Source organism: Theropithecus gelada, chromosome 4, assembly GCF_003255815.1.
Source record: "Theropithecus gelada isolate Dixy chromosome 4, Tgel_1.0, whole genome shotgun sequence".
NCBI lineage: Eukaryota > Metazoa > Chordata > Mammalia > Primates > Cercopithecidae > Theropithecus > Theropithecus gelada.
Genome location: NC_037671.1, coordinates 151,793,309 through 151,821,127, shown reverse-complemented (window position 1 = coordinate 151,821,127; position 27,819 = coordinate 151,793,309). Strand labels below are relative to the sequence as shown.

Sequence of the window (27,819 nt, the reverse complement as noted above, 5' to 3'; positions counted from 1 at the left end):
ACGTTATGTTTTACAGAATTTATCTCTAATTCTCACATCAAATATGTAAGGTGGGTATTCCTACTCCCATTTACAAGTGAGGAAAATGAAGCCCAGCTGAAAAATTTAGTGAAGCTGGGTGGAGGATGAGAGATTAAGTAAAACGGAAGGGCCAAGACGTCCTTAAAGAGATTGAAGGATATTATCAGTATTATCAGTGGACCAAAAAGTTGAGGAAGCAGAAAGCACATGAGATTGTGGACAGAGTGTGGTAATCAAGAAGTTAGAAATCTGGAGCTAGATGAATTGGGATATGATATGGACTAGGGTGTCCAGGCAGAGATATATAAAGAGTAACGTTGGAGTGTTGGATATACTGTCCACACAGAAGTGGCAGTTGTCCAAGATTAGTATAGATAGGAGTGAAAGTGGATTGATCTGTTCAAGTAATTGATGAGTCTATCAGGAGTGGTAGAAGTAAAAAAGTGGTAATGGTACAGTAAGTGTAAGGCATGATTTTGCCAGATGTTCTGACCTTTAAGAGAAGTTAAGGTTTAGAAACAGTAACATAAAGTCCCATTCTTTTTTTTTTTTTTTGGTCACGGAGTCTCACTCTGCAGCCAGGCTGGAGTGCAGTGTCACGATCTCGGCTCACTACAATCTTTGCCTCCTGGGTTCAAGCGATTCCCCTGCCTCAGCGTCCCAAGTAGCTGGGAATACAGGCGTGCATCACCACATCTGGCTAATTTTTTTGTGTGTTTTAGTAGAGACGAGGTTTTCCCATGTTGGCCAGGAAGGTCTCAATCTCCTGACCTAGTGGTCCGCCTGCCTCGGCCTCCCAAAGTGTTGGGATTACAGGCATGAGCCGCTGCGCCCGGCCAAAGTCCCATTCTTTTGGCTCTTCTTCCTTCATGTACATCTTTCTCATTCTTGGTCATCCCCCCCACCCCAAATTCTATGCTTTTCCTATTTATTTTGTGCTGCCTCAAGTCTGATTTAGCCATTTCTCACATCCATCTCTCTATCCATACCTAGAATCCAACAGGTAACTCTTCTAAATTGAGCTGTCCATTTCTTTCATTTAGTGGACATTTGAATAATTCCCTTAAAAACAGGAGTGGCCTTGAAAAATCCCACTTCATGTGTTGGAATTCCCTGGACTTACACTTCCTGATAGAGCTCATGGGTGAATTTGAACAGGCTGTGGTTTGAAGACATGAATGAATGGCCATTTTCAAGGCCCCAACTCAGTGTTATGGAGATTTTATTATGGTGCCTTTGAAGAAATTCTAGCCCAAGAATGCAGATGCTTAGATTAGCTTGTTCCCAGGACCTGACTTTGCGGGGTGGGGGCCGGAGTAGCAGCAGTTCCTGGGAATGGTGGGTTGTCCACAGCACCATTGCTTCCTTAGCTCCTTTGGGCACCATTATCAGCTTCTTAGCTCTTGGTAAGTTTGTGATCCAATAAAACCTCTGAGGGTTGACTTTTTCCATACCCAACTGCCATTAATTTCCTTGTACCATGTTTTTTGTTGTACTATAATGTAGGCCTATTCTTTCTTTTCTTACTGATTTTATCATTTTGGCCCAGCCTATCATTACACCTGCTATTTTACAGTTTTGAATTTCTCCTCCAAAGTATCAGTTATTTCCGACAGCATTGTTCTATTTTTTTTTTTTTTTCCAAATTCAAGTAGGAATGATTTCTTTAGCTTAATCTAAGCTATTGAGATGAGGCTAACAGGGCAAGATGAAGGACAAAGAGATTGACATAGATAATTTTATCAATGCTTCTTACATAGGGATGTTCAATCAGATATGGATCCATCTAATTGTAGCTGCTTCTCTAAATCTTATATATAAATATATACAGAGAAGTTCCGTCAAATCTCTTATTTAATTAAATACACATTCTGTAAAACTTCCATAATCGATTATTTTAAAAACTCTAAAAACAAACAAACTAAACCACAATAGAAAAATGGGATTAGTAAGGCAGAGAGCATGATGGAGAGGGGTTGTGATTCCATGTGTCCTGTCGTTTTCTCTGATGGTAAAGGCTGGTACTCTAGCTTCTTATCAATAGTTTAACATTATTTTTAGACTTTTATCAGATATCAACACACAACTTTAATGTAGTCTTCAAAATCCACAATTGTTTCTCAGGGCAAGCCCTGTTATTTAGGCAAAAAGGAAATATGTTTTGAAAACAAACAAATTTTTTAAAATGAACAGTTTTGGAGGGGTGCTGAAACATCATTGATTTTTTTCAAAAGGATTTACAATAGACATAAGATAATTTCCTTTATTTTCTGGCCTTATATAATAAATTTTATGATTTAGACTCTAACTTGAAAGCAAGCATTTCTCTTTTGTTGGCTTGGGAGAAGTTGTGAAGATGTGTGATTTTTTTTTACAGATCATCTGAGTTTCTATAGGGTAGAAACTAGAATTCTATATTTAGTATTGGATTCATACTATAACCATTACATTAGGTTTCTATTTTTAAGGATTAAATAATAAGTTAATGGAAACAATATAGCCCTAATTTTGCTGAATATGCTAAGCACAAGATGTGTTATATCAGCAACTGAATACATTAATAAAAAAATCTCATTTTTAATTGAATAGCTGAAATGATGCCAATATGTGAAAGAGTTATAAACTGTTACAAAAAATAACTGCTTGCATTAAACAGGATTGCATATAGTAGACTGCTGCTGCATGTATTTGAAAAAAGAAATGCAAATATGGAACATATATATGTATTTAATTAAATAAAATATAAGTAACAGGTTTAAATTTTTTTTTTTTTTTTTTTTTTTTTTTTTTTTTTTGAGACGGAGTCTCACTCTGTCACCCAGGCTGGAGTGCAGTGGCCGGATCTCAGCTCACTGCAAGCTCCGCCTCCCGGGTTCACGCCATTCTCCTGCCTCAGCCTCCCGAGTAGCTGGGACTACAGGCATCCGCCACCTCGCCCGGCTAGTTTTTTGTATTTTTTAGTAGAGACGGGGTTGTACAAAAAGTAGAAAGTAATATAGTATACATGAGTTTGGGGCACAGAGTTGAATAGGGAATATTGCATAAAAGTTGAGAAATTTGACTTAGGTGTTAAGGAGGGCAGCAACCAAGATTGATTTTACATGAAAGAAAATCAGTTAAGATGAAGTAGCATTACCAAATGCATTTATATAGAAAAGGAGAAAGAGAAATAAAGGAGAAGGCAAAAAAAAATATCTTACTGAGAATTATGAAGTGATATGGGGAATCAAGAGAGAAAGTTGGAAAGATGTATTGGAGAAAACAAGTGTGAATGGAAATGCTGTTAAAATTGACATTTATTCCTCATACTTAATATTTATAGTCGGACTTTTAGTTTTATCACAGGTTTGGATAATTCTACTCTTTGTTAAATTAGAACATTTACTTCTTTTTCTCCTTTGCCTCAATAAGTTAATGGCTGTAGTCTAATTTCTTCATAAAGCAGACCCAAATAAAATATATGTTGACTCTCTGTAGGCTCTACCTTGAGTTTCCTTCTTACCCACAGATGGAAGAGCTTCTCTGTTGAGTTGCCTACATTCCGCATCTTCAATTCCCTACCTCTCATTCTTTCTTGGCACACTGAGACCTGGATTCTGTCCTCAGAACTTTGTTGAAATAAGTTCTAAAAGAACACCATATTGGCAAGTCCTGGGGACACCTACAAGTCTTCAGATTGATTGATTTTGTTGCAATATTTGATATGATCATGCCCCATAATGTTTCTGTAACACTGCTTTCTTTATTCTTGACCTGTTTACCTCTGAGTCCATCTTTCTCAGTTTCCTTCATAACTCCCTGTTCCTCTACTCATGCTTTAAATATTGCTAATTGTATTCAATCTTTTTTTCTTCTCTTTCACTGAATTCTCCTTAGACTCACTCACATATGCCCTCTGATTTATTTATTAGACAATTACTTCTAAATCAATATCTCTACCTTTCATAAGTTTAGCCCAGGGACAGACCTATAATATTCCAGACTCCTAGGAGACTATCTCCATTGAATATCTGTCACACACCTCAATCTCAACAAAGCAAATAAGCAATCCCACTCTCAGCTGTGGATGATTCTCTGATTAATGATACTGCTTGCCCAGGGAGACATGGGACTCACTTTGCTCCCCTGCTTCTTGCTATTGGTTACATGTTTCATGGCTTCTGCCTTCAAATGATCTCTGGTGTCTATTCCCTCCTCCCCTTCATCTTTTTCTGCATTAATTCAGGCTCTTTTTATTTTGAAGTTGACTATGCAATTTTATACTCCTATACTTAAAACTGTTACTCATCTGAGTGTTCTTCATTCTTAAAAATCCATCTTTTCATTGCCACCAAAGGCAACTTTTAAGGCAAATAGAATTATCTCATTGTTCCTCATAAAACCCTTGATAGACTCATCATTGTTTTCAAGATAAAGTATAGACTCTTTCCCATAACATATTAGGCCATTTATCATCTGTCTCCTAGTCACACCTCCCAAATCTCTTGCCAGACAACACAGAAACTACTTGTAATTCCCGAAACTGCATATTCTCATTAATGCCAGGGTTTTCTCATGGCCTGTGATAACCAACCTGACATTCATTTCCTATTTTGTTTCACTGCCAAAGAAGTACTCATGATTGACGAATTAGCTCACGTTACTAAACACTCATCCTCTCCTGCTCCTGCATCCAAGCCTGAGTTAGGGCTCATTCCTCTTGACCTCTACACCAGGAGGCACAGGCTTGGGTAAAATACACTCATAGCATTTGGGTATCTTATGTGTTTCTTCTAGTAGGAAAGTTCAAAGACAAGAATTTTATTTTGTGGATTTCTATTAGCAGTATCAAACATGTTGCCTGGTAAACAGTAGATATACTGTAAATACCTATTGATTAAATTAAATATTATAGAAAGATGGGTTATTGAAGGAAATATATGTGTGTTTTCATGAGTGCATTTATATATATTTACATATAAGAAAATATCTATATTTCTGTTTCAGAGTGACTTGGAAATTCTATTTTAACTAAAGCACATACATTTTAATTAGTAGCAGTTTACTGGGAGCCCACTATGTACGTGGCATGCCAGTTTCCTTTAATCTTCACAACTCCATACAGTCCGTAAAAAATATTATGTTTATTTTATATATGAATATATGGAGAATCAAATAACTTAAATTATTTTTCCAAGAGTGTACAGTCAATAATAAAGAGATTTAAATGCAAGTCTTTCTATCTGCAAAGCCTAAAATATACAGAACTTTTAAAATTTTTCTTTGTTGAATTATTGTTTGTTGAAAGAGAGGACATACTAATCATGGAAGCCAAAGATGATTCTTTCATATTTATCACAACTTGTAGGTTGGGTAAATTTGATCTTACTTTCAACCTTTGCAGTATCTGATGAAAGAGGGTCTGGAATTTAGAATATCCTTCATATAGCTTGCCCACAACTGGCATTTTGGCTAATCAAAATAAGAAAAAAAGGAATGTTTAGTAAAATGCCTATTATTTTCAAAAGGACATTTTTTTAAAAGGAAAGCTGAATTCCTCATTTTGCTGGTATAGTTTAGGCCATGAGAGAAACACAATAAATGTGTGCTATCAGGAGCAGACTGTGAGCAGATGAAACTATCTCAGACATAGCTCAGCAGTTTTCCTCTGCCAGACATTACTTCCTATGGAAAGAGAGACAAGTATACTTTTAGAAAACACTTACATGAGATTAAATATCCTTACATATTTATTTGACTAAATGGAAGGCATTTACTATTCTACTGATAGTTAACAAGCTTATTTCATTTTATAAAAAATAAAGATTTACACATGGGGAACAAAAAATAAGTTAGGGTATACATATTTGGAATAATTTATTTTGCTATTATTAGTAGTAGTTATTGTAAATTAGGTATAATGATTTTTAGGAGGTACTATAATTTACTCATAAGTTACATATATTTCTTTCCTTTTATAGTTTTGAGATGGAGTTTCGCTCTTGTTGCCCAGGCTGGAGAGCAATAGTGCAATCTCGACTCACTTCAACCTCCACCTCCTGGGTTCAAGCGCTTCTCCTGCCTCGGCCTCCTGAGTAGCTGGGGTTACAGGTGTGCGCCACCACACTCAGCTAATTTTTTGTATTTTTGGTAGAGACGGGGTTTCACCACGTTGGCCAAGCTGGTCTGGAACTCCTGTCCTCAGGTGATCCACCCACCTCAGCCTCCCAAAGTGCTGGGATTACAGGCATGAGCCATGGCACCTGGCTGTAAGCTACATATATTTCTAAGGGTTTTTTTTTTTTTCTTGGCATTGGAATACAATGCTTACTATGTCATCTCCAAAAATCTTATCAGAGCATTACACAAAATAAGAGAAGTAATTCCTGGGGCAATTATCTACATAATAACATTATAGTAAAATTTACTAGGAGCAGCTCAAGCATTTGAGGTAATGATTTTGTACAGGTAGAGAGCTGGACCAGTTGCTGTTGGCCTACGGTAAATGTTAATTGAATGGGATAACTACACATAAGTTGGATGCCGATAGGAAGTGCATGAAACATGGTCTCTACCATTGCAGTGAGAAACAATGGTTGAATGCCATAATCATTATAATACACTCTTACAATGGAAGCATTATGTTTTTCTGGTATATTATATTGGAGAAATTGGTTTCCCAAGACAGAAAGAAAGAAGATTTTTATCTAACAGGACAATAATAATTAGACCTAAATATAAACCATTTTCATATCTAAATTAACTGCTTGGTAACTGAGTGCTAGTTTCATATAACAGAAAACAAGGGAATTAAAATATAACTAAGAAGATTAGCCCAACTTGCAAAAAGACATTATGGACAGACAGTATTACATTCTTTGGATTTTCTTTTTTCTTTCTTTTTTTTTTTTTTTGAGACGGAGTCTCGCTCTGTCGCCCAGGCTGGAGTGCTGTGGCCGGATCTCAGCTCACTGCAAGCTCCGCCTCCCGGGTTCCCGCCATTCTCCTGCCTTAGGCTCCCGAGTAGCTGGGACTACAGGCGCCCGCCACCTCGCCCGGCTAGTTTTTTGTATTTTTTAGTAGAGACGGGGTTTCACCGTGTTAGCCAGGATGGTCTCCATCTCCTGACCTCGTGATCCGCCCGTCTCGGCTTCCCAAAGTGCTGGGATTACAGGCTTGAGCCACCGCGCCCGGCCACATTCTTTGGATTTTAAAGTAAAATCAGTAAGTCTTTGATTTGTTTTTGGTTAATAATGGAAAGCATTTTCCAAACTAAAAGAAAATGAAATTAATACTTTATTAATGGTGCTAAGAAAAGCTAGCACACCCTCTCATCCCACTCCAAGCAAATCTTTGCCTCTGGATGTTATTTTGTATTTATTTTGCAATGTTTATTATGGCAGTCCAAGATGTTTATGTCTTAAAGATACATTGGTCAGTTTATTTACAGTGAGACAGCTTCTTGAAGTGAAGGCAGTTTACTCTGGGTTTGGGTTAAGCTACATAGCACTAGAGAGAATGAGTGTGGCTGGTTTCCTCTTGTGTGTTCTCTTATTATTTCTTTAATTTCTTTTCATTACAAGCACTTTCTCTCTCTCTCTGTCTTTTTTAATCCTGTAAGGTTTCATATGATTTGTCCTGTGAGAAATAGTTGAGTTTTTCTGAGCAGTTACCCTGTACAGGAAATGAAAGAAACAAAAGGCAGAATGGGTGGCAGGGCCTTGGCCCCTTGCTTACCACCTTTGCCTCCTGTCAAAGGTGACGCCGAAATAGCTGGAGAACTTCTCAAGGCACTCAGGATAGAGAGCAGTCTGTTGTATTTGACAGAATCACTGATACTTCTCAAAGAAGGCTTAGGATTTACTAGCGAGAGAGAATGGAGGCAGTAGTTGCTTGTGTTTGTGCAGTAGGGCTGGACCAAGGATTTTGAAAGATTCTGTCATTCCTTTTTTTTAATGTATTGCAAACTAACAGAATTAAACTGTAAAACCAGCATAAGAAAGTTCAACCAAGTTCTCACTTTTCTCATTATGACTATTTCAATGCCATTTCAGTAATATTGAATAACATTTATTTGAAATATTGCTTCATAATATAAAAACAACATTTTTAAAATTGTTTTTTCTTACCTCTGCTTTGTTGAGTTCATCAGAGTGTACTAACACTCTGATGGGAAATCCAGTTTACGGAAGTGCAAGAACATGACAAAAGAGAAGCTGGCAGTGTGATATCTGGTGAAGGCTGGAGAAGGGCTGAGGACATGTTTTGGTTAGGACTGGTGTGGCGTCTTCATATCCGCAATGTAGTATTTTGCAGGAAGAGTGAAGCTTCATCTTGCAAATTAGAATATATAGGGCATTCCACTTTTAATTATTTTCCTCCACTTTAGTATTATTTTTCTTCCCATGCTTTAAGGAGTGATTTGGGCATACATTTGTTTTCTGAAGTATTCTCAATACACTTTTAACTTAATATTCAAGTCTTGTATGTTTCAAGTGATACAAGGGAAAAGCAGGACCATCTGCCGCTTTTTCTTTGTGGATCTGAAATAATCTTACACCTCTTAAAGAGACTTTTTGTAAACACTGCCTGTGGCTAGTCCTTATAATTGGCTACTTCTCCAGTTAAAATGATCCTCAAAGGTATAGTTTAATTTATTCAATTTGAGTCATTTGAAAATAATGACTAAATACTGCTTGAGTGGCAGATCAAGACATTAATTTTGCTAGCCAGTTAAGTAGTTTAGTTATGATTGTTGTTACAGATAAAGAAGTTTTCTTTCAAATTGATAATTAAATCACTCAATCTCTGTGAAGCTATACTTAGATAGCCATCTGTATTTCACATTTTCTGGAACTTTTTTGGTATCAAAACATACAAAGTTACATAACTATAAAAGCACTAATATGTTTTCATATCATTTTTACAGAATGGAAAACATCAACATTTACTGTGGATGCTAGGCTTAGTATATCAATTATTACAAAGTAACACAAGGCCTTGAACCGCCATATAGAAACCTGATAGAAAATTTTAGGAGAATGTTTTGTTACCTATACATATGAAGGTTCTCTAATCTGGTAGCTGTACTGGTACAGCAAAGCACTGTTGCTAATTTCCTAATGGCGGACTTGATAGGTTGATTGATTATTTATTTATTTAAAAGATATTTTATTAATGGATGGAAAAGGCATCTGCTATTTTCATGTTCCATGTTTTATATTCCTGTCCCAAAGTGACTACATTAAACCTGAAACAAGTGATTTTTTTTCACACAGTCATTTCTCTTTAAGCTTATTAATTTCTAATTATACTTTGCTTGTCAATATAGTGTTAATTTATCCATTATCTAATTGACTGGTTTCTTTTGGGGGTGAAAGGGGTAGAGGCAAGGAAACTGATATAGGCCCTGAATTTCAAATTGCTTAGGCCTGCAAGGATGCTTATGGCCAAACAATCTATTTTGACAATTGTGGAAAGGATAATTCTCATAATAAATTTGAGAATTTTAGAGATACTAGAACAGCACATTCTAATGATCTCTTCTGTTCTATTAATAATACCATTTTGGATTTAATTGGATCATCTGGATAGTCAAATAAAACTCTATTCTCTTGACCCTTTCACATGTACATATTAAACTATCCTTTAAATATTCCACAGTTAACAAGTGGAAATGTTGGTTTACCACAATAATTCATTTCCCCCGCCCCCCTCCTACCCCGAAACTCCAACATTAAAAGAAGACTGGTAATCAGGAAAGCTAGAACTTATTTGCATGAAACTGACTCACTTTCCTAAATTGACTCTGCATGTCTATGTCTTTTTTGGAATCATAAATTATTCTCACTGCTGGTTTGGATAAAACTAAAATCTATTTTCCTGTACCATTTGGTGTGTTCATAAAGTGAGTCATAATCATTTTTTTACTATGGGAAAAAGATCAGTAAGGGTGAACTTAGTGATAAATAGGACCTTCTTCTAAATAGTTACCACATGAGGAAAATCTCTTGTATGTGAAACACAAAGTGTTTTTATTTTTGTTTTCTAGTTTATTTTTATTGTTATTAAACTTCTTTTAAGAAGTATAAATGGGGCTGGGCACGGTGGCTCACGCCTGTAATTCCAGCACTTGGGAGGCTGAGGCGGGCAGATCACGGGGTCAGGAGATCCAGACCATCCTGGATAACACGGTGAAACCCAGTCTCTACTAAAAATACAAAAAATTAGCCGGGTGTGGTGGCGGGTGCCTGTAGTCCCAGCTACTTGGGAGGCTGAGGCAGGAGAATGGCGTAAACCCGGGAGGCGGAGCTTTCAGTGAGCTGAGATCGCGCCACTGCACTCCAGCCTGGGCAACAGAGCGAGACTCCATCTCAAAATAAAAAAAAGAAAAAAGAAAAAAAAAGAAAAAAAAAAAGAAGTGTAAATAATAATCTTTCCATAGCTCTATATTTAGAGGAATTTATTAAATTATGTCTTCTCCAGTTTATTCCTAGGTTAAATTTTACATAATTAGGTAGGGTTTATTTTCTTTCCCAAAGAAATACAGTCATTTCTCTTTAAGTCAATCAAAAAACATAAATAAGTGAAGTGTAGAACGGAAGTAGGGAAGAAAGTCAAAAGGATGGAACAACTGCTGTCAGGGACAGCACAGTGCCTCGGGGCATGGCACTCATTTTTGGCATGTGGAGGGGCAGTATATGTCATGAGTAGCTGTAAGGATGAAAATAAGGGTCCCTTTCTTTTTGGGATCAGAATTCTTTTTACTTTTTTTCAAATCTTGAGATCATCATAGCCAGATAGTTGACTGAGTTTTCACTGAATTTTCTACCTCTTGGGAGATTGGGACCAACCTGGAATGTGCGTGTTCTGGGGAGACTGTATGTGGAAGCGTTAACTGACTCAGAAATGTCTCCAGTTCAAGATTGAACATTTAGTGATAGTTTATTTTATTGTATTTGGGTATCACACAGTGTACAAAGTAAAGTCGCACCTCCAGTTCTGTGTTTAATATAGCTCCATTGCCAGCAGCTACAGAAAAAAAAAAAAATGCAGATATACTAGAAGGAAGTAAAGTATGTCCTCACTCCCTTCTAGTAAGGAAGGGCTACATTGTTGCATTCTCAAATATATAGTCTCATCACATACTTCTATTGACTCCTTTTGGGGAAGAATATAGATAATTTCCTCTAAGACCAAAATCTCCAGTGTGGGCAGCAGTGTGAGCAATGGGGAAAGGAATGTCAAACTGTTGGTGTAGCTAGGGACTGGCTAGCAACAGTCGTGCTTACATATTTATTGTGCTTTACAATTTCAAAGCACTTAAAATGCATTTGATTATTTTAGATTTGAGTATAAAGGTAGATTCCTCTTTAAAATGTTTAAGAAGTTGTTACATTTGTTGAAAAAATCTGGCTCTTGCTTGAAATTCATTTGTGATAGAAATTTGGAGCAGCTAAAATAGTAACTGATGCTAATAGTACAAAAGTGAATACTTCGATTAAATCTCAGCCAGAACACTTTGGTAAAGTTATTATTTAACCTTGTTTAGAAACTTTTCTAATATGTATCTGCCAGTTTTCTTTTTAAAAATAAAACTTAATCTTTTGTAGGTGATTCAATATATTGGATTGCCTTGACATCATATTGAACAACAATTTTCATTGCACACAGCTATAGATATAGAAGTGTAACTGTAACAGTTTACAAACTGTTTATATGTCAGATTATTTTGTGGTCATGTAATTATGTCTTTTGAAATTATTACGTAGCCAATTTTCCAATTAATGAAATATTTCCACTAGTTGGAGTTGTGTTACCACTGTATTTTAAGGACTATGAATAAAAATGATAACTATTTTTGCTTTCTTGCCTCCCCCCTCCCTCCGTCTCTCCTATGTTTCTTCCTCCCTTTCTTTGTTTCTTCTTTCATTTTTTGTGCCTGTGTATGTGATGGATATGTTAGCCTCAGAATTACTTGAGAGCCAGTATGGGCAAGAAAAGGTGTGTGACAATTAAAATCCTGATATTGAATGTCTGAAAGTAGCTGGGAGAAAATGAAGTATCTTCTGAAGAAAGTTGTTTTGGTAGTTCCAACAGTGAAGAAGATCCATTGCTGTTTCTTCCTGGATCATTGCAATTCTGAACACGGACTGAGGGGAAAGATGATCGTGCTGGTAAATACCCTGCTTATACCAGAAAAGAACTGAATTGAGGGCTGCTCCACGCACATAAAGGGCTGTAACAATCAAAGGCTTCCCGAGGAGCCAGACTTGCTGTTCTCTTTCTGAACTTTGGTCCTTTTCTGATAGTACATATTTCCCATTTCTCCTTTTTATTCCTCTTGCCTACCAATGCACTTGCCTCCCCCAATACACTGTTCCCCGCAAACCCCACATCCAGCCAGCCCATAGTCTTCTTACAGCTCTCTCTCTCTGTCTCTCTCACCATCGCACCCCGCCCCCCACCCCGCGACCACCCACCACACACACACACAGTCACATTTCCAGTTCAGATTCAGAGTTAAGTCTTATCCCGGGTTGAGGCCTCTAGAACTTGACTTCTCAGGCTTCTTAATGGGGGATAATAGTTTTAGATCATGAGGAAATACTTCACTATTGCACATCATGGGCAATCTTGGAACTAATAATACATATGACATTAGAGGTTATGATGAAGGAGAAGGAAAGTGGGTTTTGGAGTCAGCCAGAGCTGAGTGTCACTTCCAAACTCACACGTTGCTAGTTGTGTGACTTTAGACACTTCTCTGTGCCTCAATTTCCTCTTTTGCAAAACAAGGACATCAATGACTCCCTTACAGGGCTTTTGGGATAATTACATAATATAATATAGTCAGAGGGTAAGTGGGTAATATAAAGGAGGTACAGTCATTTGTTTTGTTTTGTTTTTCTAAGAACATTTAAAATAAAGTTACAATAATCTACTATGTTAGTAAGATGAAATGTTATTGCTTAAATTTGGAAAAAACTCAATTGATTTGACCATGATACTTGTTTAATCTTACTTTTCCAGTGGAGGATGAATTCCAGACAAATTATCTTTGCATTACAAGAAGTTACACCCTGTTTGTAACAGATCAACCACGAATTTGACCAGAAATAGTTGCAGTTGTATTGAGAAAGAATCTAGTTAGTTCCTCTGCTATGAAAATATATCCATGGAAAATATATACTGTCTTTATTTATGCCCATTTATAAAAAAATGTACTTTAAATAGTTTCCTAATTTTAAGAAGACTCAAGACAAAATTACATTTTAATTACTAGTTAATAGTACTCATTTCATTTCTATGATTCTCATATATATACTTATTCCTTGAAATTATCATGCATGTACATTTTTATGGACACTATCACATATGAATGAAGAAATAAAATTTATTTATGTGTCTGACTTGTAGAATTAGTCAAAAACTTTTAACTGATATTTATTTATATACAAAATATTTATTATTGTATTGAGTGAAGAACCTTTTAATTCTCATAACTACCTTGCAAAAGAGATGATGCCACTTCCATTTTGCAGATGTGGGATGGAGGCTCTGAGAGATCAAACAATGTGCCCAAGGTCACACAAGCTGCAACTAGTTAGTAGAGGAATTGAGACATTAACACAAGCTGTGTAATGCTAGCACCAGTGCACTTTCCATTTTCTTTACTGTCTCCTTTTGTGAGGATGAATATCTATTCTTGTTATTAGCTGTATATATATATTCTTTTTCTTCCCAGTGTTATTTATTTCAATATTTTAATAACCACTAATGTGAACAGCTTTTAATTCAATAACATTAGAGAAGCAGAGTTAAATTTGTCTCCTCTGAGAGCTTATACATTTTCACTTTTGAGAAAAGCAGGGTTGGGATAACTTCCAAAGGACACAGTCACTAATGAGGACTCAGGGACATCACCTTGCAGTAAACAAAGTGTGAAATCTTCCCTTGTCTGGAACTACAGTGATCATCTCCAGTCCTCCTCTTTCTTGTTGCACATGAGAAATGGGGACCCAGAGAAGTTAAGTGACTCACCAGTGGTTACGCAACTGCTACTAGAACCTAAATCTGAGGATAGGAATGAGGCCTTCACTTAATTATGAAGCCGAATTTGGAGAATAAGGCAGGAGCTCGGATCAGACATTAACAGATTTATGTTGCTGCACTCTCTCGATTCTTCAAATCAATAATTTACCGACCATCTGTTGATGAGGTAAACTATCAACAGTTTACCCATTACGGAGACAGAATCAGAGTAGAAAGTTAACACCTTCTGTGACTAGTGTAGGAACTTTACCATAGGTTGATAAAGAGTTTTTGCTCAAATTTGAGAAGGCTGCTGGTTTGAATACTATATGATTCTATAGTCTTAAGGATCTGTTACTGGTGGGTGGAGAATTACAGTTAAAATTGATGTTATTTTTTTCTTCATTTATATTTCATCCAATGTATGAAGATGAATGTTAGCTTTTATTTCTTTTTCCTTTGTAATAATTATACTTTTATTTAAGTTTTGCATCAAGGATTTAGACCTTCAGCCATTGTCAGAAGGACCACAGGGTAACAACTTTGAGTCAAACACATGGGAAGACCAGATAGTAATTTGCCACCATTGTCATGTCCTGGTTTACTTAACCCTTTTTCCAGCATTGCCTATGCAGGTGTAGACCTTCCCAGTGAGTGCTTGTTGAATAAATGGAAACATGAGAAACATAGAAAGATGTGCAAAAATAATTTGGCTACTTATACTTGACTGGGTAACACTCAGAAGAAAGATGGTATATGAAATCATCCGAAAGGTCTCAAACCTGGGGACATATTTCTACCTAACATCATTCTGTAGGATAAAGTTTGTTTCTTCTTGGTAATATATGTTTTAGCTGAAAATGGAGTTAGAATTATTTTATACATTGGGAATAGATCTAGTGAGTTGAAACACTTATCTCATAGGGACAAGAAAGAAACATCAGAATAAGAAACAGGAATAAATCATTTAAAAGGTTTATATCTTGGAAGAGGAAGAGAGAAGTGGAAAATCAATTAAGCCAAGCAGACTACATGAACTGTACAATTGGTAGAGAAAGGGTGCCCGGAAATAGACAGCCAGAAGCCAGAGCCATTGCAAATTCGTCAGAAAGCAGTGATCTTGAGAGGGCTAGGAATCACGGTGGGCAGAGCAGCCGTGCATCCTTCCATGACAACAGGAAGGTTAAGGTGGGTCATGAAATTCTGTGCTGCACGCTCAGAGGTACCTCCTCCTGCAAGGGGTGGGCTGTGTCCTCTGTGAAACACTGGTGAGGCCTTCAGCTAGGGTGACTTCAATCCCCTAAAGAGATCCACAGATAGAAAATATAGAGAAGAAGGCCGGGCGCGGTGGCTCAAGCCTGTAATCCCAGCACTTTGGGACGCCGAGACGGGCGGATCACAAGGTCAGGAGATCGAGACCATCCTGGCTAACATGGTGAAACCCCGTCTCTACTAAAAATACAAAAAACTAGCTGGGCGAGGTGGCGGGCGCCTGTAGTCCCAGCTACTCGGGAGGCTGAGGCAGGAGAATGGTGTGAACCCGGGAGGCGGAGCTTGTAGTGAGCCGAGATCCGGCCACTGCACTCCAGCCTGGGCAACAGAGCGACACTCCGTCTCAAAAAAAAAAAAAAAAAAAAAAGAAAATATAGAGAAGAAAAGACTAAATGTTGAAGATTCAGGGGGATCTGACATACAAGAAATTATGCTCATTTCTAAGCAATAAAGGGGGAGCAGTGAAATCAGTTAGTGAGGCCCATGTGTCTATAATTAGAATGTTGATTAAAATAAGAAAGTGGAATAAATATCTCCTAGTACCCTGTAAGTAAATCTCCATAGGCTCAGATAAAGGTGGATTCAAAAAACAAATATTACTGAGAAATGTAATATATTCTGAATTGAATAGGAACCAGGTTCTCTGAGTTAGCAGAATTCTCTTTCTTAATTCATGAGTCTCTAAGAATAAGAATTTCTCAATAAAACAAACAATAAAACAAAGGGAACAAAACTTTAAAAACTATTAACAAATATATTTATTGTGGTGGCTTTCTTCCCTACTAGATATACCTTGTTAGAAAGTAGTATCCCTTTTAGTTCCAGGTGGACAATTAAGCAGGTAATAAAATTGTTTTTCCCTCATTCAGAAAGAAAACACATGACTTTGCAAACATGTTATATTCTCCTTGCTCTATTTTTTGTTTTCTATAAAATCAGAATTTTCTTCTAATAAGTATGATTTTGTTTTTGGAAGTAAGTTACAGGCACATGTTTACAGGTTGATATTATATAATCCAAGGGGTAACAGAGGCTGAACCACATAGTGCTAACATAGATTGGAGACCTGTTCCAGGTGACCACAATCCTTCACAGTTTTGTAAAGCACAAAAGTAGTCTCCAGCTCTATGATTTCTTCCACATTTTGTCTTTCTCCAATCCCATATGGTATATTCAATTCTGGTATGCACTCTTGTGTTTCTCACAAAAATACATGATGAGGGTGATGGAACTAATCTTAAAACAGTTGTTTCTGTGATGATAAATCCTATGATTCCAAATGCCAGGCCCTAATTCTGAGCATTCTCTAGATCTCCCGGTCAAAACAACACTGTCCTTTGAAGGATGTTTCTCTTCCCTGATCTCCTATTTGTTTTGAAGGGATAGTGTGTCTTTGAATTTGCAGAATTATCTTTTGCTTCTTAAAACAACAGCTTGAAAACAGATTTTTATAAGGAAAAGATGTTTCTTCTCCAGATGTCATCATTATGCTGTTACATCTTATAGCCTACTGATAATATGTACAAAAATTTCTTGTCTTCTAAAAATGCAGAGAAGCACATAAGACAACCATCTGAAAGTATCCCTTCTTTGAACTTTTGGCTCTTTGTTGTTAACTATGCTTGTATGAAGAATATAGCAACTACTGGGAATGTTGTTTAGACAGAGCAATAACTGACACGTCCATTTGTGGTCCTAATGGCTAGAGCACCTGTCCTGGGCATCTGGTTGAGATAGCAGCATCATGAGTCTACGATAATCTCATGGAACCCTCTAGTGTACAGTGCTGACTGATACCGATTTCTGTTGTTTATCTTGGACTTTTCGCTTCTTCTGCTGCTGTTTGTTTTCTCGTTGCTCTGGGGTTTCTTTGCTGGATTCCAGACCTTTGCTGTCAGGTATTGCTTCTTTACTTTCTCCTTTATTAGGTTTTTTTCTTTTCCTCTCCCTTCCTTTTTTTCCTGAAATGAAAGGATAGTCTTTTAAAAATTACATTCAATTATGTTCTATTTTTTAAAAAATTAAATTAAAAAAGACTTAAATTTCCCTTAGATTATATATCATAATGATAGATGTTAAATATCTACTATTTAAATAATTCAACCATTATTAAGTCCGTGGTGTATTCCAAACAATGTAAATGTGAAGCACATATATGATATAATAAGGCAACTAACATATGACAGTTTGAAATCCAAATAGTTTTGTTCTTCTAAGTTTGGAACTTATTTTACATGGTAGTTATTTATGCATGTTTCATGGAAAGTTTTAGACAGATTTCTTGCTGTTGAAAACATTTATTCAAATGTATATTTTGGTCGGGCATGGTGGCTTACCCCTGTAATCCCAGGTCTTTGGGAGAGTGAGGTGGGAGGATTGCTTGAGCCCAAGAGTTCAAGACCAGTCTGGGAAACATGGTGAGACCTTATCTTTACAAAAAATTTAAAAAATCAATGAGGCATGGTGGTGCATGCCCGTGTCCCCGCTATGCAGAAGGTTGAGGTAGGAGAATTGCTTGAGCCTGGGAAGTCAAGGCCACAGTGAGAGTGAGCCCTGACAGTGCCACTGCACTCCAGCCTGAGCAAGAGAGGGAGATTCTATCTCAAAAAAAAAAAAAAAAAAAAAAGAGAGATTTTTTTATCTGGCTCCTATTTTTAAGGCACCATTTTGTATTTAATGTTTTTCCAAGTAGCAGTTACATAGTTATAATTTGTCAAGATATTTGCCTGCTATCTAAGAGAAGAGGACTTATTTGCATAACAAATGCAGAAATAATAATTTAGGATGAATAACAAGATAATTGTATTTTAACACAAATATTTGTATGTTGAAATTAATTTGGATTGTAATTTCTCTACTTGCAGGGTGATGATGACTATAACTGATCAATAACCCTCTGGTACAAGCTACCAGGGCAGGTTGAGTCTCTATCCAGCAAATGAGTACATATTTATCGCATGTATACTGGATTTCATGCAGGCCCCTGACCTGGAGCTGGGTTTGAAGCATAGATTTAACTGAGATTCACATTATGAGAGGAGAAATTTTTAAAAGTGGAATCAACATGACTTTAAAGGTTTGGATGAGAAAAGGTATTATTGTAGCCAACAGGGAGCCACTTGAAGAACTGGATTTTATTCTGTCGGCATTGGAGAACTGCTGGGAGTTTTAAAAGAAGAGAATAATTTGATCAAAGTAGATAAACCTGGCACTAAATTGGATGATTACTTTTATTTATTTCTAAATAGTGAATTAATTGGATGCTTTGTTATCGTGTACACCTTTTACATATGCAGTCTACAGTGTAGTCCGAGGGCGTGGTTTTAGTAACATCCATAAACAAACATATCCCAATGAGAAATTACTTAGATTCAAATCAATATTATAGTAAACAAAAACTAGGAATCAACTATTCCCTGAGGTATGACAAATTCTGAATATGGATCCCACATACTGGGCCATTTAAAATTTGAAATTAGACTTTCTAAAATAAGTCACTTTTGACAAAAATATTTTGAAGAAATTGTTTGCAAGCGAGAACCAAAATATTTTCATGTCCCAAAGTAGGCTGCAAATACTGAATTCAGTGGTTTGGCTTTCCTTTCCTTGGGCTCTGGTTACAGAATCCTAGGGAGTGGTATTACTAATACTGCATAGGTATACAACGCCAATACGGTCTCCTTGGATTAATGATTTTATGCCACATCTAGCTTTGTCATGAGATTGTATTTATAAAACCTTCCAGTTACATTATGAAAGCTTTCCTTGTTGGGTTTAGCACAATATACCTTCAAATTCTGGAATCTAAAAGGACAATTAACAAAAATCAGAATTCATCCAAGGGTGAAGCAAATTGTTTCAGACATACAGAAAGGAACAAACAACATTAGAGTCAACTATTAGGCCTAAGCCGAACTACTTATATTCTGATTACTCGATTCCATTATTCTTTTCACTGAAAAGAATTTTGCTGGGTTGATAAGATTTCTACAGAAGGGATCAGGGCCTTCTTTCCGTGCTGGATTTAATGAGTACACATTTGATGTGCTGACTTGAATATAATAACCAAACAGGGAAAACTGAAGAGTAAGTTTACCTTTCTGAACACGTAGCATAATTTAAATTTTATAAAACTGTACAAACAGAAAGGGAAAAATACTAGTTTTCATGCTATGTGCTTAGTTTTCAGAAGGAGATGGCTGCAAAGGTTGGATTACATAATATTTCCATATTGAGGAGCATTTTGGAGGTGTTTGAGTTCAACTTGAAAAAATTGTCAGCGAAAACCATTCCAAAGTTCCATAAAAACTACTGACCCCAAGCAAAATGTTATTTTTGTGGAAATCATCCAGAAGTTCAGTGTTTGACATTATTCTCTTGATGACGGTCCAACATCTTACAGCTGTGATCCCAACCATAATGTTTTGGACACATAAGAAATGTATTGTTTCTTCCTTGGTCACAGATTGATTTATATGTTTTTTAGTCACTTGTGACAACATCCTCAACTGGCAGTGCATTTCTGCTTATTAGCAAACTGCTATGATTCTTTCTTAAGACAGGCCTAAACATTTTTGGAAGTAGATTGAAACTCAGTATTATAACTTTATATCCAAGGAATAACTAGTCTGGGCAGTGAGTGAAAGGGAAGGCTCTAGTAAAGGAACAGGAAACTATCACATTGTACATTATTGCTGCTCAACAGAGGGCTATTGCACAACAGAAAAATGTTTTTTTTTTTTTTTACAGGCCATGTGTTAGTGGTTGGAAATGCTAACTACCCTTTGCATAAATATATTTTCTTCTTGTCCAAGAAATAAAATAGAAATACAGAAGAGTGGCTGTAGTCCATTAAAAATCACGTGTAATTTGGGATAATTTTGTAAGGTTTTCATTAAAGGGGACTTCCTTTTTTATTCTGGTGACTTTTCATTGATGTGGTTAATATTTTTTTCAACCTTTTTTAAGGCAATTTTGCAAACTAAGCATTCCAGTTATGACAATCTGACATATATATACGTATGTGTGTATATATACACATATATACGCACACATATATGTATATATACACACACGTATATATATACACACACGTGTGTGTGTATATATACACATACGTGTATGTGTATGTATATACATATACACGTGTGCTTTGCCATTCATTCAATATTCATGTATGTGTGCACGTGTACATGCACGTACATGCCTGAACTGGGTTTTGGAACATTCTAGTGATTAAAACAGCATTCATCTCCCCTTCATGTTCTAGCTATGAGGGTGTTTGGGTAGAAAACATCAAAGAGAACTTGCTATTAGCAGTCAATTACAATCTGAGCCCTTGCAGAGAAGCACTATGGTGTCACATTTAAGAACACTGTCCTTAGGGTCAGAAAAACTCTGTTTTCAAATTCTAGGTCTGCCACCAACTAGTTGTGTGACCTCTGGCAAGTTGTTAATATTTCTTAGGATTAACTCTCTGTTATATCTAAAATGTGAATAATCCTTACTTCTTGCTAAACTTCATAAGGATTAAATGAGATGCTGGTAGAACACTTAGCATGGTGCCTGGCATATGTTACTCATGGGACAAATGACAACTAATGTTATTAACCCCTTGCACAAACATGAACAAAGCCCCTACTCCATGCCAAAAATGTGTGATAAAACCTGGGCATATAAGTGAGATATGGAGACTGCCAATAATCATAGTCACATGCCAATGCTAAAATAGAGGTGTGTACAAGGTCCTGTTGGGGATACAGTGGGAAAGCATTGAACTCCATGAAGAGAGACTGAAAATGATTTCAGAGACTGAAAATAACTCCCCTGATGTAATGATGTTTGAGGTGAGCCTAAAAGAATGACTGAGAGTTTACTAGGCTGATGAGGGAAGAAGTGCCTGCCAGGCAGTGAACATGCACTAAGGCATGCAAGGACATGGTGAATCTGGGGCATTGAAAGTCGACTTCCTTGGTTTGATCAGAGTCTATATATAGACTATTACCCAGAGAAGCTGGAAAGATATACGGGCTTCAATTGCCATGTTGGGAGTTTGTCCTGAGGACCAGCGTACTGAAAACTAGAGAAGGGCAAGTATCGAATTCAGATAGCAGGCCAGAGTTTGGATGTTTTTGTGATGAGTTTAGAAAAGGCCAATAGGCTATTCTGACATGTGACCTTATTTCCTATTTCAGAAAACTGCTGTAAGTAATAAGATGCCATAGAGGGAATGTAGTCAGTGGTTGGTATTTGTTTTTGAACCTTAATTTTTGAAAGAGTAGCTAAAATCTCCATGTAGACCAAAAAACCATATTTATTTAAGATTTTGTTGCATACTAGTATCACATAATTGAATATATAATTGATATTTTTAAGATTCTGAAATTATTTTCTGTTAGTATAAACACATACAGTCTTTTACATAAACATTTTCTATGGCCTTCTGCAGACAATGTTCCCAAACATATTTTTTTTAAATACAGATTCCTAGATCCCACCCCTGGAGATTATGATTCAGTTGTTCTTATGAGGGGCTCAAGAACTTGTAATCAATAACAAGTTCACCTCCCCCTGCCAGTTTATTTTGATGTGCAACCACATATAAAGGCCAAAGCTGAGGAGCAATAGAAGACCCAATTTCTTTTAATATATACTCTCAAAACTTACTTCAAATCACATGGTTCCTCCTTTGTTTCTTTCATTTTTCCTAATGAATATCAAATAAGCTTTTGACTTACTGTAGCTACTAATTTTAAGGCAAGTTTTCTTACTAGATACATTTGGAATAGGCACCCAGATATAAATTAAATTAGTTGCAGGTTATCTTTTTAAAATCTGTTCAAGTGCATATATGAACTAGAAGAAATAAACATGTAAAAAATGACAAAGAGAATGATCCTGAATTATTCTTCCTAACTTATATAGTACATGTTTAAATTCCAAGTGAAAATGCAAACCATAGAGCACGTTCAATATCCTTTAAACATAATGAGGTTATGAATAAAAGAGTTTATATCCCTAGAATCGCAACTGTAATTCATTTATTGAGAACCACTTAAATTGTGAATATAAGCTATTTTCTTGATGTTTGGATAAAATCCGTCTATAGGTCTTCATAAAAGCTGCTGCTTTGTGAATTTCTTGCAAAGTGTCACTAAGGGGAGCCATTGAGCTGTAAGTACTTCACTTCCCAAGACAAACTAGGTTATAATTTTTACCCAAATGCTAAAAATGTATTCCACATTACAGACTGAGGACTAAATATCACGAATTCTATGACTCAAACCAATTAAATAAGTATTACATTTTTCTTTTTATTTGGTGTGGAATGAAATTCAACCGGAAACCCATGGCTTTATGCCTTCCATAAAGCACTCACGGTGTAAAAGGGTTGATCTTATTATTTTTGAATCTAGAGTTGGACCTGATTTTGATGTATGGAGAATAAAAATTCCAGCTTGTGTTCTTTTCTGTTTTTGTTTTTGTTTTTTTTTCTTTTGAGACAGAGTTTCGCTCTTCTTGCCCAGGCTGGAGTACAATGGCACAATCTTGGCTCACTGCAATCTCCGCCTCCCCGGTTCAAGTAATTTTCCTGCCTCAATCTCCCAAGTAGCTGGGATTACAGGCGCCTGCCACCATGCCTGGCTAATTTTGTATTTTTAGTAGAGATGGGGTTTGGTTTTACCATGTTGGTCAGGCTGGTCTTGAACTCCTGACATCAGGTGATCCACTTGCCTCGGCCTCCCAAAGTGCTGGGATTACAGGAGTAAGTCACTGCACCCGGTCTGTTTTTTTAAATTAAGATATCACTGGGAAAATGTGCAAGGAAGAGGAATTGCTTTAGTATGACTTTTTTCTTTTTTGGGGGCAATTATAATGTATTGTGTAGATACATATTTATAGGCCTATATTATTACCAAGTAAATTGAGAAATGCATCAAAACCTTTTGTCTTTTGTTTGTTTTAATAAAATAGAAAACTTATTCTTCTTGCTGTAAATTTAACCTAGGAATTTACAACAAATATAGTAAAAATATCAAAGAACGAATGTCTTTTGCTTTTTGATAAATAGGCAGACACTTAATTTCTCCAAATTGAAATTTAAAGCTACCTGATTTACCTATGCTGTAGGTTACACATGAATTCTATTGCCTTTTCTATTTAATTTTCAAGATGCTTCTGATTAATTATTCAAAGAAAAATAATTTGATACATCATTACATACTTTACTAAATGCTGTTAATTTGGGTATTACCTTGAGCCCACTGTTACAAAGATAGCTCTGATCATTAAAATATATGGAGATTGGAATAACATGTTATATCAATTTCAAAGAACCAGTTTAAGAGATGCAATCTATTTGTATCATGTTGTTTTGGGAATTCAGAACCAAGAACATAATGATTGGAAGGCATTGAATATAAACTTTAAGAGGTGAAAGCAGATAAACCCAAGCTTCTTAACGTGACCCTCAGGGTCCTCGTCTGCTGTGATATCTACTTACTTATCTACTTTTATCTGCTTATTTATCTACTCTGCTGGCCTCACACTTGTCTTTTTAGTCACCCCTGCACTTATCCCGCCATAATGTTTCCTGATCCCATATATTGGATACATTTATCTAAAATGCGGTTTCTAGATCCCTTGCCCTAACTCAGACTTACTGTTGAATTCTCTGGCCTTCAGGGAAACCTTCCTCACTCTCTTAACCTCTTCGTAGGCTAGACTATTTACATTTCTCCTCTCTGTATTCTCAGCTCCCAATTAGGACCCTGCTGCAGATCAAGATGAAGATGACCTGGATAGTTTGTTTTTTAAAATAGTAAAAATAATTATAACTAAAATTCAACACACACTTTTATTAGGTTGGTGCAAAATAATTGTGGTTTGTGCCATTACTTTTAATATGTACCAGACCAACTTCTAAGTAAGAGTACGGTGCCTAGAAGCTCTATTCAACCCCTGTTCTACAGATGAGGACAAGGAGGGTTCCTAACCACAGCACCCTTCTGCTTCCACATTATTTCTCAGTAGAGCACAATGTGACATGCTATCCTTACTTATGTCACTTCAGCTACTGAGGCAAGGAAGGAATGCAGCTGTGGACTAACTTTTTAAAAGAGAGGAGTTTTATAAAAATAAAGATTTGGAGTGTACTTTCTTAATCTCTGGAAATTTGAACTTACTGGGCAAGAAAGAGCTGCTAATCAGAAATTAACTCAGAACTTAACAGCATTTGGAATAAACTTTTTGAGTCAGAACCATTCAGCACCATCTCATTCTCTATTCTCTTTTTATTTTTGCTACAAGCCTATATTTTAGTACTTCCACTCCCCCAACATATAGAGGTATGATATGTATATGTAACTTGAAAATTATATATCATTTATATCTAATTTAGAAATAATTTTCCATTAGACTACTACCATTACATTTTTGAAACTTTAATGAAATTATCACATATTTTCATATTTTGTTATACTTAATACTAAAAGAGAGAAAGAAAAATTATATAGCTTTAAAATTTTAAAATCCTACTGAGGTTTGAATGCAGTCCTATTATAAATCATTTCACCTTATAACAAACATCATAAATATCAGTAATCACAATTTTTTAGAATACGTATTTTCATAGTCTGCTTTAAGCATAATGAACTCTCTTTTGCCAAATTAAATACCGTCCTTACAAATGGACCATTGCCAATAGGCCTTTACAGATTTTTTTCTCCATTGTTTAAATAATTTTATTATCCACTAAAGATTCAGAATCTGAAATTTTGAATTTTGACTCAATGTCCTGATAGAAGTTTCCATGACCCTTTCATTCAGGCTAACTCCATTCCACCTCATTGCTTCTGCTGCCTGAAACCGCAGCCTGGAATCCTTGCTTCCATTTAAAAGGCCCATTAGCTGGAGTCCAAAAGAAACTATTAAAGGTATTAGGTACTGCATACTAGGATGTCTTCCTGCTCTATATTAAAAGAAAAGTTAAAAGTGATCGGGGAGAAAGTACCCAAAGATTTTTTAAAATATTGGCAATGTTTACAAATTTTACTTATTATAAAAGTAAAGGATATTCTGTATTTTATTGTATAATATTTTAAAAGCTAGCAGGCTATTATAATTTATATTAAGTATTTTAAATTTTGCATTCTTTTATATGTGGTTATTTCTCTTGAATCAACTACTTTTTGGTTAAAAGTTCATTTGCAATAAGTAATTTTTTTCTTCAGTGCAGAAGTTCTTAACTTAACTTTGAAATCCTATCTATCATCTTAGGTTAGATCTTACGTATTCCTTTCATGACTGAGCATAGTGAAAGTTAGTTTTTATGTAGAGTTTAAAATAAAACTTGTATTTGAATTTTCCCTATTTTTCTTTAGTTAAATGTGTAGGCTCACAGCTCATTCGTTTGTGCTTAAAATACATGTTCTGGAATCAGTTTATGATAAATATTCACCAAATGCCTTTTATTTTTTCTAAGAATCACTAAGCCAAAAGCATTGTCTTCATCTTTGATGGAATATAACTTTCCAATTAACAGAAAAGTCCTTCATTTCAAAAGGCTGAGCAGAATGCTACTTGAAAATTTATTCCAGCTGGTTAAATTAAGGAATTGAAAGAATTCCAAAGAAAGAATATTCTCTGGGCATTTATCATTTGATTTTCATTTGGATAAATTTCCATTTGTTCTAAGAGTTTGTCTTAGAATTTTGTTCTTTTGAGACAGAAAAAGAAGAAGTGTTGATAGCCGTGTTTGGCACTACTATACTCACTCCCTTACTCAAATTGTCTACTGGGTTGTATGGACAGGAGCGGATGGCCTCATACTTGCTGACATGTTTGCTGTGATTGATTATACAAGAAATCTTGATATTATTCTACTCTTTCATCATGTTATGCACTAGTTGACTATGCTGTCTAATTCTCATTCTAACACAGCCCACTATGTCTTTCTCTGAAGCTTTTTATTGGTCTATAGGGAAAAATGTACCTTTAATCTGGAATTACATCATGTGGGGAAAAATGACTCCAGTTTCTTATTTGTACTACTCTATGTATCATGTGTCCCACTCCATGCAATTTTAGCCACAGATAATACACATGTTTATAGTGATGGTTTAATGTTTTCAGCTATTTATTAATTACATATGTAAAGATGATTTTCATGCATCTTCAAACATGTTCTTGAATAGTTTCACTATGCTTCAGGATTTTACTCATTCTTCTTTTGTTGCAGATTTGGCTTCAAACTAATGGTTTCTTAACTAGTTTGAAAAACATAGAAAACCCCACTCAACCTCTACTACATTAAAATCTGTGATAAATTTTACCCATAATATATGATAAGAGAAGTATTTCATCTATAGCAGGTAATGCAGATTGTTCTAAGTACTTTTTCTCCCATTCTATTTGTTGAAGCAAATGTCTATTAATCAGAAATACTTTCAACATCCATTTCCACAATCATCAAGGTAGCTCCTTATAATTACTTCATCAACAGTGGTTACATATGGTACTTGGAAGGGAATACAACTGATTTAATCATCTTTAAAATTTGTTTGGAGGTTAAGTGTTAACTAATCTAGAAATATCCACCCTGTAATTTAGCAAGATTAGTAAGATTTTATTGTATCTATTTTACAGCTTTTCTCTGTGCTTTCTCTATCATGATTGATGAGGGTAGGTTTGGAAGTATAGACATGAGCAACAAAAGTGTATGTATGTTTGTGTGTGTATATATTTTCATATATAAATGTATATGCACATATTTATTTATAGGTCCCTTTCCACCACTGACAGAAAAGTTCTATTTTTTGGGGGTGAACTTTAAGTATCGATTCTAAGACAGCCTGTTTTCCAATGTAATTTTTTTTTTTTTTTTTTTTTTTTGAGACGGAGTCTCGCTCTGTCGCCCAGGCTGGAGTGCAGTGGCCGAATCTCAGCTCACTGCAAGCTCCGCCTCCCGGGTTTACGCCATTCTCCTGCCTCAGCCTCCCGAGTAGCTGGGACTATAGGCGCCCGCCACCTCGCCCGGCTATTTTTTTGTATTTTTTAGTAGAGACGGGGTTTCATCGTGTTAGCCAGGATGGTCTCGATCTCCTGACCTTGTGATCCTCCCGTCTCGGCCTCCCAAAGTGTCCAATGTAATTTTTAATGATTCTGAAAAGAGTGTCATCCTTTTACAAGAGCTCTTTAGAAGTCTGAATCTTTCAATTTAGTGATTTCTGTAAGTTATATGACTTTTAACTTTTTCTTTTCAACCGTATTTTCCATGTAGCATATTAAGACTTGTACCCTATCTACTTTTTCTCTTCACAAACTCTCAGAATGTCCTGAGGAAAATAGAATATGGCTTTCTAATAAGCATCTGATTAATGCAGAAGAGATCAAAGAATTACTTTCATTCTTTGGATAGTCAACCTCCTATGCCTAGACTTTCCCTCCCAACGTTAACATTATCATTAGTAGATTTCACTCCTCTTTCTTTGCTACTAACTAGTGTGTTTCCTT

The 27,819-nt window shown here is 36.0% G+C and overlaps 1 protein-coding gene across 1 annotated transcript in view; it reads right to left on the bottom strand.

The window, feature by feature from the left end:
* Window positions 1-16,043: 16,043 nt before the first annotated feature.
* RSPO3 (R-spondin 3) overlaps window positions 16,044-27,819 on the bottom strand; it is a 76,598-nt gene continuing 64,822 nt past the window's right edge. The window contains exon 5 of the mRNA XM_025383096.1: window positions 16,044-17,267. Within this exon, the coding sequence (XP_025238881.1) occupies window positions 17,080-17,267 (188 nt within the window). The 3' untranslated portion in view covers window positions 16,044-17,079. The remainder of the gene's footprint in view (window positions 17,268-27,819) is intronic.